This window comes from Bos javanicus, chromosome 18, assembly GCF_032452875.1.
Source record: "Bos javanicus breed banteng chromosome 18, ARS-OSU_banteng_1.0, whole genome shotgun sequence".
NCBI lineage: Eukaryota > Metazoa > Chordata > Mammalia > Artiodactyla > Bovidae > Bos > Bos javanicus.
Genome location: NC_083885.1, coordinates 55,256,673 through 55,270,464, shown reverse-complemented (window position 1 = coordinate 55,270,464; position 13,792 = coordinate 55,256,673). Strand labels below are relative to the sequence as shown.

The 13,792-nt window shown below is 56.7% G+C and overlaps 1 protein-coding gene across 2 annotated transcripts; it reads right to left on the bottom strand.

Annotated features, from left to right (window-relative positions):
• Positions 1–3,718: 3,718 nt before the first annotated feature.
• Positions 3,719–12,983, bottom strand: CYTH2 (cytohesin 2). 2 transcript variants are annotated; one of them, XM_061388911.1, is made up of 12 exons: positions 12,574–12,983; positions 11,592–11,739; positions 11,427–11,493; positions 10,280–10,398; positions 8,940–9,020; positions 8,350–8,462; positions 8,082–8,230; positions 7,405–7,516; positions 4,507–4,583; positions 4,332–4,403; positions 4,078–4,232; positions 3,719–3,986 (listed from the first exon to the last, which is right to left on the bottom strand). In XM_061388911.1, the coding sequence occupies exons 1-12, from the start codon at positions 12,590–12,592 to the stop codon at positions 3,899–3,901; spliced, it is 1,200 nt and encodes a 399-aa protein (XP_061244895.1). In that variant the 5' UTR covers positions 12,593–12,983; the 3' UTR covers positions 3,719–3,898. The 2 variants fall into 2 exon arrangements, with proteins under 2 accessions (XP_061244895.1, XP_061244894.1); XM_061388910.1 differs by lacking the exon at positions 12,574–12,983 and adding an exon at positions 12,024–12,214.
• Positions 12,984–13,792: the final 809 nt, after the last annotated feature.

Here is a 13,792-nt window from a genome sequence, read left to right as displayed (position 1 = left end):
TTTGGTCTTTATTTTCCCATCTCTCCATCTGTGTCTTTTTCTCAGCCTTTCTTCCCATCTGATTCTATTTCTGTCTGAGCTTCTCCCCATCTCTACCTTTTTTCTCCTTGTCTGTGTCTCCTTGTCACCTTCCTGTCTCTGTGATGTCTTTCTGCCATGGCTTTTTGTCTTGACTTTTTCTCAACTTGTCCTTGACTGATTCCATCTTTTCTCTTTTTTTCCTTTGACTGGGTTTGTCTTCTTCCTGTCTTTGCATCTAGGATCTCCTGGCTTCCACTTGTCTGCGCCCTTGCCCCCCTGCCCTGCACCTTGGTACCCGATTCATTTGTCTTTGTGGGATGTAGTTTGGAGGAGGGAGGAGTTGGGGGGGTCAGGAGACTCAGCTGGGATGCTGTGTGGACTCCTGGCTTAAGAATTAAGGTGATGAGAGCATTAGGGTCACATGTACGTTGTGGGGGGTGGAGAAAAGGTGAGTGAAAGGGTTAGGTTTTGCCTCTTTCCCCTGCTGCCGCTGCTGACACATTCAGTGTTTCTTGAACTGATATGCAGCACATCTGCCCAAGGTGGGCGCTGCATGGAGCCCAGCCAGGTTAGGCGCAATGGAAGCCCAGGCTCCTGGGTCTGAGGGAGGAGGAGGCTGGGATCCTGGACTCCAAGGTCTGAGGGTGAAAGGGTAGTATTAGTTCACTAGGGCTGCTGTAACCAATCCCACTGATTGGGCGGCTTCAACCACAGACATCATCTCACAGTTCTGCAGACTAGATATCCAAAATCAAGGTGTCGGCAGAGTTGGTTCCCTCTGATGGTGAGGGAGAATCTATTCCAGACCTTTCTTAGCTTCTGGTGGTTGTCTGGCAGTCTCTGGTGTTCCTCGACTTGCAGAACCATCCCCATCTCTGCCTTCATCGTCAGCTGGTGTTCCCTCCTTCTGTGGGTCTGAAATGGCCCTTTGTGTAAGGACACCAGTCAAACTGGGTTAGGGCCCACATGAATGACCTCATCTTAACTAATTATATCTGCAATGATCCTATTTTGAAATAAGATCACATTCTGAGGTACTGGGTGTTGGGACTTCAGTACCTGGATTTGTGGGGGACATGGTTCAATTTGTAATGAGAGGGTTGGGAGTATGGGGTCCTGGGAGAAGTGGAAGCTGGAAGCCAGAATTTCTCAGTGCTTGGGGAGAAGACTGATTAGCGGACAACTGAAGGACAATTTGGAGGTGATCTGAATGTTCCACAGGCATCTCCAGCTTAATTTGGCCAAACAGAACCATTGACTTCTCCCCTGTAAAGCCCCTCTTTGGCCGTCTCAGTAAATGACTTTGCTGCTCACCAGTTGCTCAACTGAGAATCCCAGAGTTGACCCAGCCCTCTCCAAGTCCTGCTGGCTCCTCTTCCAAAATGACTCTCATGGGTCCAGGTCTCTCCACCTCTAGTCACACCCTTTTATACTTGAATGACCACACAGCCTCCTAACTTACCCCGCTACTGCTCCTGTTCACCTCCAAATTATTCTGCAGCAGCCAGAGACGACTCCTGCAACGTCAATCCAAGTACGTCACTCTCCTGCATCATACCCTTGGAGAGCTTCCCATTTTAAAGATACATTCAAAGTCCTAACACAGCTGTCCAGGCCCCAAATGATCGGCTCAGGCATCCCCTTCATTTCCCATCACCCCATCCCCACTGCATCACTACTATACACGCACAGTGAGCTGCTGTCACTTACTCCAACATGATATACTTTTCCTGCCTCAGCACAAGCCATTCGCTATGCCTGGAAAGCTCTTCCGGGGCATCTCCACTAAGCCAGGTACTTCCGCACAGTAGGCACTCAGTACCTATGGGTTCATCCCATGTGTTCTGTGCGGAGTCATGTCTGACTCTTCACGACCCAATGGACTATATATAGCCTGCCAGGCTCCTCTGTTCCATGGAATTTTCCAGGGAAGGATACTGGAGTCGCTCAGTTGTGTCTAATTCTTTGAGCCCCTCTGGAGTGTAGCCCACCAGGCTCCTCTCTCCATGGAGTTTTTCCAGGAAAAAATACTGGAGTGGGTTGCTATTTCCTTCTCCTGGGGCTCTTCCAGACTCAGGGATAGAACCTGCATCTCCTGTCTCTCCTGCACTGCAGGCGGATTCTTTACCCACTGAGCCACCAGGAAGTCCGTGCAGTAGAGCGAAATAAGGGGAAGACTGTGGTGGGACTATTAATCCAGGGACCTCATTTCCCATGACTTTCTTGGGTCAAAGGTTCCATTTCCATGGAACCTTTCAGAGGAGTTGGGAATTGTATTTCATTTGGGAACTCCATTTCCCATCAGCCCCTGGGGTTGAAATGAGCAGGCCAGGTCTCCTTTCCCAGCATGCCTAAGTGCCTATGTAGTGGAGGAGGGGATGGGGGATCAGCCTAAGGGAAATTCCCAGACCTCTGGAATGGTTCTCCCAACAGTGGGGTGGCGAGCGCTTAACCGCCTGCTGGGAAGTGTAGTCCAGCAGCCTCACCTCAGAGTGCACCACCTCAGCACTGCTAACAGCGTTTAGGAGCTTTCTTGCCTGTGGAAGCCTTTGGCCAAGGGCGGGGCCAGATCTTCCTCACCTCACTGGCAGCATTTGACAATTACAGATTCGGTCCCTTGGGGACACAGAGGACACAACAGGTGGGAATAACTGCAAGTCTGGCACATCTGGGGGCAACAGGCTTCCCTTCCAGCCTGGGCTTGGTCCTGGGCCTGTCTGGGGTTGTGGTTTCTTGTACTAAATCCCCCTCAGCTGCAGGTCTAGACATAGGAGAGACACATGAGCCTGTAGATACCCGTCTTGGGATCCGTGCGCTTCTGTTCTCTGGGGACACCCCAAGCTGGAAGGCAACAGGGGACAGACCTGGACCTGAGGCTCAGGGGTACCCAACCCTCCAAGGTTTCACCCTCAGAGGAAGTGGTCCTTACACTCAGGAGGTTGTCAGATTCCTGGGAAAGATGTTATAAAACTGCGGGTTCTCAGCGCTCTCTCTGCCTGGTGTTAAAATGACCTCCAAAGGATGACTGTCATGTGGTCGAGAAACCTAGTTCAAACCACCCAGATCCCTGCCGCCAGCCCCCAGCCCCACTCCACCTACACTGGGCACACCCAGCCCATTTCCGACAGCACTGGCCTCTGGCCCAGCACCCTGAGCAGGGCCTTCCACTCGCTGTACCCAACACTCCAGCCTTCATCCTTCCTTTTTCCAGATTTGTCCTTCCACACCCTCCCAGAGCAGTCCCCCTTCAAAGCTCTTCTGGCTCCTAGCTTTGTCCTCAAAGCATTAGCCCAAGCCCATCAGGTATGTGTTGCTCCTCAAAGACCACAAGCCCGTGTGAGCAAAGGTGGAACAAGTGTGTGTCTGGATGTCAAGTAACGTCTAGAATGAACGGTGCACCTTATCCGGGAAGCTCTGCATACCTGCACTCAGTGCCCTGCAGCTCTAACTGAAAGCTAATTCCAGCCAAGCTAAGCTCCTCCCTTTACTCCACCCTCGCAGGCTCCAGGTGAGACCAGAACTGAGCCATCCTGGAGGCACACCCATGCTGCTACACGGTCAGCACTGTTTTCACACACATCATGAAAGCTACCAACAGATCAGCACTCTGGGCCCTGGTCACGGGTGGGGGTGCTGGGCCAGCCCTGCCAAGCACCTTAGCTCCGTGAACCCCGAGAAATAAGGTGGGTCTGCAGGCTGCAAGTGGTTAAATAATTAATAAGATTACCAACAGGGTGCTAATTACAAATAACGAGAGAGGAGCTAGAGGTGATGAGTTTTCCAAATGAGGAACCAGGATCCGAAGCCCCGAGGCCCAGGGGTCCGGCCACCCGGGCAGGGCAGCTCCGAAATAAATAATGGAGTGGGGGGCAAGGGGTCAGGGCTGCTCCTGCTTCTTCTTGACTGAAATCCGCTTCTTCCTTGCTGCCAGCATCTCATAGAATGGGTCCACGCTCACAGCGGCCCTGCGGAAGGAGCGGGGTTCCAGGGTGAGCACTGAGGAGCCTGGGCCCCTGGCCACCCTCCCTTCCCCCAGGACTCCGGACCCCTGCTCACTGGATGGACTTGATCCACTCGTCCTTCTCCTCCTGCGTGGGGGCCGAGATCCGGTACACCATGTGGTTCCCCTCAACCACCCGGCCGTCGGCCTCTGTTTTGCAGGCTTTGATGAGCTGCCCCTTGTTGTTGGGGATGTACAGCTCGAAGCAGTTCTGGGGAGACAAGGGAGAGGAAGGACGGCTAGAAGTGCCAGCCCTGGGGCCAGAGGAGCCCTCCACCGCCAGCAGGACAGGGTACAGGGAGGGTCTTACTGGTTTCCGGGGGTCGTCCACCTCGCGGATGCTCAGATTCTCCAGCGGGATGATTCCTCGGGGCTCCTTGTCCTGAGAGAACGAGTTTGACAGGATTCAGATTCCGAGTCTCCCCGCATACCAACCTTGGTCTTGGGAGCCCGCCCCGCCCCGCCCCGCCCGGCCCCGCCCTCACCGTAGTGTACTCAAAATAGTAGAGGCAGTTGTCGGTGAGGATGAACCAGCGCCGCTTCCACGTCTTCACCCGGCCCCCTGGAAGGGAAGGGGGGGAGGGGGCCTGGGCTCAACAGGGGGGCAGGGGGGCCTCTGAGACGGCGGGGAAGGGGGCAGAGACAGAGCGCAGGGAAGGTGGGGCTGTCAGGGCCTAGGACAAAGCGATGCGTGGGAGGACAGACAAGCAGGGACAGGCGAGGAGTCTGGGCCCAGCGAACCGGTCCACCCGCCAGTGTGGGGCTCTACACTCTCTGAGCCTGTCTGTGGACCCGGGTCCGGGCCCCCAGTCCCTCTCCTGTGGGCCCCGAGGCCAGGGCAGTCCCCTCCCTTTGTGTCGTGTTGGGCAGCAAGGATGGGGCCGGCTGTGTACCTACCTCCTGGGGCAGACAGCGAGAAAGCAGGCAGGACCAGGCGAGGAGGAGGGAGGGCGCAAGAGTGGAGTGCCCCCAAGAGCCGCGGGCGGGGGCAGGGAGGGATGCGCAGCGGGTGGGACAGAGAGAGCCGGAAACAGCAGAGAGAAACACACAGAGAGGGAGGGAGGGAGAGAGAGGGAAGAAAACCAGTTACATCCACATGAGGGGGTAATGGCCAGACCCTGTCCCTCCGGGGAGGCCCAGGATGCTGAGTTGGCCACGAGCACCTCCCAGCGTCAGTGCCTGACTCCAGCCCCACTCCCAGGATCTATCCCAGCCGGGCAGGCTCTCTGTTGCCACGGTGACGATGGGGCAGTCATCACCAAAAGGCAGAAGAGGAAACCCCCAGTCCGTGGGCCAAGGTGGCCGTGGGGACCCCTGTTAGCACCAGTAGGACCTATCTGTGTGACTTTAGGACAACCACTTGCCCTCTCTGGACCGCCATCTGGAGATCCACTCAGGCCCACACCTTCCTGCTGCAAAGTGACCTACTTCTGGGCTCCTTGTGGTCCCGGAAGAAGTAAACAGCAGCAGTAAACACTTTTATTAACCATCTTTTTCACTATAACCGCTACCAGTACCACTGATGCCCTTTTGTATTTCACTGTTTAAGAGGTGCCTTTTACTAGTATCTTGTGCTGCGCTCTGGTCAAATCTGGGTCCAATGCCACCTCTGCCCTGTGGCTGCGGGACAGTGACCGAGCCTCAGTTTCCTCATCCAAGAAATGGGAGGGAGTCCTGCGGCTGCGGGGAGGTGGGGCCGAGCGCAGTTTGGAAGAGAACCAGTCTCTCAGGAAGCTGCACTTCCGGTTTTTCTTTCCCGTCCACTCACTGCCAGGGGCATCATTTGACCTTCCATAAAGGATCTAAATTCCTCTGGGATCCCCCAGGCCAGTCTGCCTCCCTTGGAGCTGCTGCAGGAATCCATCTGCCCCAGCAAGTTGGCTGAAAGGAGTGATCCACATTTCGTGTGCACCAGGGACCTGCCTCTGTGGCCTGAGAAGAGATTCCCCCTTCTAAGAACACAATTCCATGTGTACCCCTCTGCCACCCCACCATAGAGTAGATACTGAGACTTGAAAGGAGGAAAGGCCTGCCTTGAGCCTGCACCCGGGCTGAAAGCTTCCTCTGGACCATACCCCTGTCTGGGCTGCTTCCACTGTAATTCCTCGCCAGATTCTATCTCCCTGGGGCAGCCACTCACCACTTTTCCATTAAAATGCCACTGCCAACCCTCCCTAGGCACCTACTATTTACCAGGCCCAGCTCTGAGCCAGCAGTTCTCAACCTGTGCCACACATTGGGAACCGCCTGGAGAGCTTTCAACATGACCAATGGCCTATCCTGCCCACAGAGACCCTGATTTCACGAGCCTGTGGCCTGGCCCCTGTGGTTTCCAGGTGAATCTCCCAGGCAGCCGGGGTGGAGAACCGCTCCAGCTCTCAGCCAGCTGCCCTTGCCGGACCTCTGCTAACTGAACCAGAGTCCGCTGGTGCCACGTGTTCCAAGGGGGACTGGCCCCTGTCCCACCCATCCCACCGTGGCCAGGGCTCCCCATTCTCCTAAGTCAGCCAGGGTGCTTCCTCTCCCCACGTGCGTGCTAAATCACTTCAGTCTTGTCTGACTCTGTGATCCCATGGACTGTAGCCTGCCAGGTTCCTCTGTCCATGGGATTCTCCAGGCAAGAATACTGGAGTGGGTTGCCATGCCCTCCTCCAGGGAATCTTCCTGACTCAGGGATCAAACTCCCTGTCTCTAAAGTCTCCTGTGTTGGCAGGAGGGTTCTTTACCACTAGTGCCACCCAGGAAGCTCTTCCCCTCCCCACCAGGAACCAATCCGACCAGCTGAGAAGTGCATCTGGGCATTCCGGGACCCGTTTCTGCAGGCTCTTTACTGCCTACAGGAGACATCTGGGGAACGAGGACACTTCTAGAACAGCCACCATGCTACAGGGCTGAGCAGGAGGCCACAGGAGGTGGGGATAAAAATACAGGAGTCTCAGAGTGGGTCTGCCCCAGACTCCCCGAGAGTTCCTGCCAAGCAAGGTAAAAGGCCCAGTTCCTTGGGTTGTTTTGTTTGCTACAGCTGAGAGCAGCCTGAGTCATGAACACTCTCCCCGCAGACAGGGCCTGTGCTCTTTGGTTCTCGGCTGTGTCCTCAGTCCGTACACCAGGCCCGGCACGGGGGAGGGCTTTCATAAACTTGTGTCGGTGAACAGAAGGGGTGAGAGAGCACCGATTCCAAGGCCAGCCCTGGGCTTGGACCCAGCACAAGAGACCTGATCTCGTTCTCAACCCCACTTTTCAGATGTGGCTACTGAGGTTCAGAGAGGTCGAATCATTGTCCTAAGGTCACACAGTGGCTACATGCGAAAACAGAGTCTAGAACCTGGGCCTGCTAACTTCCCCCACTTGCAGAGGCAGCCAGCAGTCAGGAAGGGACGTACCCAGCTTAAGGAGCCAGCCCTCCCGGTCCGGGTTGAAAAAGGTGTGGGTCAGATCATTGCCGTCATCCTCGGGGATCTTGAAGGGCTCGTTTCGGATGCTGTCGTATAGATTCTGAGGGGTGAAGGCAGAGTCAGCACCTCGGGGCTCCTGGGATCCTCCCAGGCCTACTGCAGTGGGGAGGGGGCTCACTGGGAGCCAGTGAGACCACGGGTGGGATGGCCAAGGGAGGGAGGAGCCTGGGGAGAAAAGGGAAATAGAAGGGGGAAGAGTGGAGGGAGCTCTGGCGAGGAGAGAGGGAGAAAAAAAAGATGCAGAGATGGAGACAGTGGAAGAGCTTCTAGATTCTGAGAGAGACAGACAGACACACAGACAGGGGGAAATGGGATAGACCAAGACCCTCAAAGAGTCAGAGGGCCAGGAACCTGGATTCAATCCTTGGTCGGGAACTAAGATCCCACATACTGCCTGGCGCAGCAGAAGAAAAAATAAAATGAAAAACAGAGAGACAAAGACAGGCAGCCAGAGAGAGAGAAAGAGAGAAGACTTGGGCAGGCTGGTGTGACCATGCAGTCCATGGGTGGCGAGGCAGTGATCCTGGGTGGCGGGGGGCTCAGGCACTGAGAGGAGAAAGAGGGATGGAGCTGAGGGGGCCGGGGGCGGGGAAGGGGGGCCTGACCCTGAGCAGCTCCTCAGGCAAGTCCCCGCCCTCGTTGATGCCCCGGTTCATGGCCACGAAGCGCTCCAGTCCCGGCTTGTCCCGGACGTTGGGGTTGTGGAGGCTGGTGTTCAGCATGATCACAGCGAAGGACAATACGTAGCACGTGTCTGCACCAGACAGTCATGGGATGATGACTGGGGCATGCGAGCCTCCGGGACCCAGTAGCTCAAGTCCCCCCCACTCCCAGCTCCCTCCTTCCCCAGGACCCTAGGGCCTGGGCCCCTACCTGTGGACTGGAAAACCCCAGGGTTGCACAAGCAGTAGCGCTGGGCAAAGGCCTCCATCATGCGGTCGATCTTCTGGGCTTCTCCAGGGAGGCGGAAGCTCCAGAGGAACTGCCTGCGGCAGAGACGAGCCAAGGGTAGATGCCAGGACTGGTGGGGCCACCCCCCACCCGCTCTCAGTGCCCATGGGAGGAACTGGCCAATGAGGGCGCCACACCTGTGGCCAACCTGACCACTGAGCGTCGGCCAGGAGACTCTAGATGATGTATATGGAAATGCCCTTTCTTTCTACCAAGGCTGCTGCATGGAACAGATGGTTGCTTGGGGCCTCTGCTGTCATGTGGGAGGAGGGTCTGCCGTGAGCAGCACCCACCCTGTGGCGAACACAATCAAAAGCTGTCTTTCCCATTCCATTCAAGCGTCTGGATACGGCTATGCCTGAAGGAAGCTCTACTGTGGACTTTGGCAACACTCACGTGCAATCCATCCCCTAAGTTTTGGTTCTGTTTTTGCCTTCAGGAGGGGGTGATCATCACTGGTAAAGAAAGCCCTGACAGGTCCCTTCCTGCCCTTTCAATCCCATCCTTCTCACCTGAGGGCCTGCACCAGGTTGAGGTCAGTGAACTCATGCAGATCCACGAAGGCATGAAGCACTGCCAGATTCAGCTCTTCCCTGGGAGGACAGGGACAAGGTCACGGGCAGGAAGAGGCTTGGGGAGGTGGGGGTGGAGAGGAGGTGAAGTACTGGGGAGGCTGTGGCCCCTCTTCTGCACAGCAGCTACCTCTGTAGCCAAAGTTTCAGCCAAGCCCCCATCACAGGCCTGGCACGGGGGTAGGGACACTTGGAACGCTCCTGGGAAGACCATCTGCCTTAAGAACTCTGGTGTGGCTGAACTCTGTGCAGTTGGGAGAAACACAGCAAATGTGCTCTGCTGGTCATCTCTGATGAACTCCAGATTTCATGGATGCCCAGAGATGGCCTCCTATCCCCCAGAGACCCACGGAGAGTCCCGGGGCAGCCCAGATGCCCACAAAACCAGCCCCACAATGTCAGACAACCGGACTGTCCCTATGCACTCTAGATGTCCACAGGCGATCCCCAGAAAGCTAGAGATGACCCCCATGCTCCCAGAACCTCCAGTCCCCATGCCCCCCAGCTGCCCACAGATGGTCTCTGCACCACAGATATCCAGAAAGTTCCACACAACCCAGATGTCCACACAAACCCTAGGCATCTCACATGGTCCTCTGCACCTCAGACATTTCAGACGGTCTCCGCACGCCCCGGATGTGCACCAATGGTCCCCAGGTTTCCCAGACTTCACAGAAGGTCCCCATGCACCCTGGGAATCCAGATGGTCCCCACACACACCCGACATCCACAGGTCGTCTGCTTGTGTCCCAGAAGTCCATCAACTCCTAGGCACCCTAGACATCCACCGCTGGTCCTCATACACTCCTGATGTCTCATGCACCCTATGCTTGTAGGTGCATGTCCACAGACCCCGGACATCCACAAATGGCCCCCATGTTTCCAGATGTCCATGGGCCCCCCATGCTCCCCAGATATCCACTGATGATGACCCCTCCCACTTCCTGCATCACTGTCCACATCGCTCCCATGCACACCAGCTGTCTCCAATGGTTCTCACACTCCCATACCACCCACAAATGTTCTCCACTGTCCTGACATAAACAGGTGGTGGTCCCCACATTGCCCAGATGTCCGCAAAGGTCCCATATCCTCCACATGCTCACAGATGATCCCCAGGTTCCTCAGAAGGTCCCCCACCCCAATCTCTGTGTCAGTCCATCTTGTCACAGTCCAGTTGCAAGGCTGATCTATCAGGGCCTCTCCTCAGCAAAAGCTGGGTGCAAGGGGCAGAGAGGAGATGCCCAGCAGGTGCTGGGTGCAGGGGGCGCGGTTCTCACCTCTCCCCCAGGTAGTCCCCAATGGCCGTCTTGTTCAGGCCCTCGCCCTTGTACAGGAAGCGGGCTATCTCCTCAGGTGTGTTCTGCAAAAGTTCGTTCTCCACCAGGAACTGGATCCCCTGGTGGGAAGGGCTGGGTCTCAGTGCTGGTGTGCTCAGAAAGACACCCCCAGAAACCTTAGCCTCCAAACCCACACCCATCCTCAACAGAGCAGGGCCTGAGTTTCACTTTCAGGCTCTTCCCAGGCCCCTAAACAATGCCTCTCCGGTGGCCTAGACTTTGCATCTACTGCTCCCTCTGCCTTTGCCTGGTTAATTCCAGTCCCCCTGGAGCAGGACCTGGCAAGGAACAGGAGCTCTATGAATGTCTGCTAAATGACTTTACAAACTACCATTGCTTCTGGCAAGAAGAATAAAGTGGGAAACTGTTAGAAGACATCACACGAGGAGCTGTGAGGGTCAAGACTCAGGCTGGAGGAGGGATTTCTCATGCTCTCTTGATGTCTTGAGGACCATGAACTGAGGACCCCTAACTTTGGATCCTGGTATCTGAGTCTAGGGGCTCCCTGAGGGCAAGGCAGCATCAAACCCTACACTGGGTCCTATGCATTCCCCGGCGGAGCAGCAGGCCAGAGGGAGGCCCGAGGAAATGGTGTAAAAAGAATGAATGAATGAACGAACGAACATCTTTTCTCCACCTGGTAAACACTAAGTCATCCTTCACCTGACCCAAATATCCTCCTGAGGGAAGCCCTCCTTGATGCCACCAGGCTCACTCCTCTGAGTGTCCACAGCCCAGTACCTCTCTTTCTCTCTGTCTTGACACTTCTCTGTCCACATTCCCTACCAGACTCAATCAAGCTCCTCCTGGTGACTCAAGAGTGACAAGAGAAATGGGTTCTAAAATATGAGCAAAAAGGAGAGGAGGACCACTCAGGCAGGAGTTCCAGCATACACAAAGATCAGGAGGCTGAAGCACTTGGTTAGTGTTCAGGGAACAAATACTGCCAATATCTGGATCCAGGGATCAGGACCAACTCTGTCCTGTCTAAGGCAGACCTTTAACCACAACACTTCTGGAACCCGGAGATGCCAGAATCCTATCTGGATGTCAGCTTGGCCGACCCCAGCCCTGTGGCCCCAAGCACCTTTTTGGGGTCCATATTGAACTTCTTCCTGCCCATTGCCATCTTCCGGTTCCGTTGCAAGGTTTTGCTGCAGGGGCAGAGAGCAGAGGGTGGAAGGTCAATGCCTGGGTATCCCTGGCCCCCGCCTGGCCCCATGACCCCTAGGCTCCCTGCCCTAGCCCTCACCTGCCCTCATTGGCCTCCAGACCCTCCACCTCGCTCATGGCTTCGCTGAGCTCCTCCCGCAGGCGCTGGATCTCCACCAGCAGCTCCTGCTTCCGCCGTCGAATGTTCTCCAGCTCCATCCGCTCCTCCGGAGTCAGGTCCGGGGGTTCTGGGGGAGGGGATCAGGGGCGGGAGATCAGTTCTGGGGACTGGGAGCCTGGACTTCTGAAATCTGGTGAAGGACAGGGCTCCTAGGTTCATGGGGAGGATGAGGATAAGAGTCCCGCCTCCGGTGAGTGGAAGAAGGGGCTGGGGGGCCTAGATTCCTCAGTCCAGGGGAGGAAGGGCTGCGAATCTAGACTCTTAGTCCTTGGGAGAGAAGGGGGCTTGGAGCCTCTATTCTTAGGTTTACAGGGGAAAGGGGGCTGGAAGCTTGACACTGCGGTTCATTACTTGCAAGGGGCCTGAGGTCTTGGTTGTCTGCCTCCATTCTTGGCGAGGTAGCTTGGGACCTGGGTGCCCGGACTCCTGGGTCCATGGAAAGTAACCATGGCAGGGGAAGCTAATGACAGCTTGCGAGAGTGAAGGAAGGGGCGGGGCATCGAAGCCCCCCGCCCCGGCCCTAGCGGAATCTCTGTGGCCCCCACGATTTCTCCCCACCCCACCGTCCCCAGAAGCCCCCCTCCCCTCTCCCGGCAGGCACTGGGCTCGCCCGGCCCTCCAGAGGGAATGGTTCCGCCTCAGCCCCGCCTCAGCCTCGCCTCCGCCGCTCCATCCCACCCCCTCCCGCTGCCACCGGAAACAGGCTCGGCCCAAACAATGGCCTGGAACGCCCGCTCTCCTGCCCTGCCGGAAGCCCGTCCCGCGCCCCACAAAAGCGAGGCGACTATAGGGCCGAACAAGCTTCTCAAGGCGCGTCGTGGAAGGGAGGTCGTTAGCGGCGGAACGTTCAGACCGAAACGCTCCATCTGCTCCCAGCCGGCCCCGCCCCTCCCCGACTTACCATAGACACCGTCCTCCATGGCGGCTAGGAAGGCCCGCGGGGAGTCCGGGGCGGTCCCGCCGGTCGGGCCCGGATCCGCGTTGGCCCGCGGGCTCGGGTGAGCCCGCTCAAACGCCCCGGGAGCCACCGCCGCCTCCTCAGCGCCAGTCCTCAGCGCTGAAAAGACTCTCCCTTCGTCTCCCAACCGCCCCGCCAGTAGGGACCGCCCCTCGTTTTGACACCGCCCAATCCACGGCGTGCCCTCTCTTCTGCTCCGCCTCCGAAACCGAAGGATCGCCCTCCAGGGCCAATAGGCGCACTAGAAGCAGGCGTAGCAATGTCCAGCCCAAAGTAGACGGTCTTTGGGGCCAATTGGAGTGAGAGCAGGGGCCGGGCCCCGCCTCCGAAACCAAAGGGTTCTTGGCAGGCTTGCCCTCCAATAAGAAGCCTCGAAAAGGAGTTGGATGGAGGCGGGATTAAGCAGACGCAGAGGGAGGACTACGCCTGCGCAAGGGCTCTGCGCAATAGGATACCAGGTCAACCGAGCCGGGCCTATAGCAATACGTTGCCAGGGGGCGGTACTTTGTTAGGCTTGCTGCTAGGGGGCGGGGCCACAGATCCCTGTTGTTTCCGTGAGCCACACCTCCTAGCTGGCCCGCCTGGCTTTTGACCGCAGTGGTTGCCAAGCAACCGGGAGCAGCTTTGGCTCACTTTCCTTTTGGCCCCCTTTCTCAAATGTGCTGGCCTCTCCGATCTGCAGACCCTTTCCTTACCCTCCTCCTTTGACCTCCCTCATCCACCTCAGCCTTTTCAGAGTCAAGGAGTAGTGAAAAAAAAGACTTTCTCTTTCTTCCAAATGCTGCGCTTTTTGGTCTCTGTCGTGGAGAATGGGACTATAGAGGAAGGCCAAATCCAGTGAAAGGACAGGCTGCCTTCCTGCCTCTCGCAGCCTCTCAGTTTCCTCCCTCTCTCCCCCAAACTCCTCCCTTTATGTTAGCACCCTTTCCCCGCTCAGGACAATTCACCTTTCCTCAGCATCCTTCCACCTCTGATCCCTTCTCCCTTCTCCGAGTCCTTTCCCTCCTCTCTGACTGTCTCATTTCGCGTCCCCCTCCTCTCATACTCTTGCTCTTTTTAAACTCCTCCCTCTTCTCCGACTCCTCTGGCATCTGAAGCCATTTCCCCTCCCCCGCCTCTCATTTCCATTCCTTGAAGACAAAACAGGTGCAGGGGCCTGGCT

Bases quoted from the DNA above. Each gene is read 5' to 3' on its own strand.
- CYTH2 (XM_061388910.1), bottom strand. From the start codon at position 12,108: ATGGACCCAGGAGTCCGGGCACCCAGGTCCCAAGCTACCTCGCCAAGA. The intron at 8,231-8,349 runs GTAGGGGCCCAG...TGTCTGGTGCAG, and splicing joins TGGGGTTTTCCAGTCCACAG to ACACGTGCTACGTATTGTCC. The intron at 4,584-7,404 runs GTACGTCCCTTC...CTTCCCTTCCAG, and splicing joins GGGCTGGCTCCTTAAGCTGG to GGGGCCGGGTGAAGACGTGG.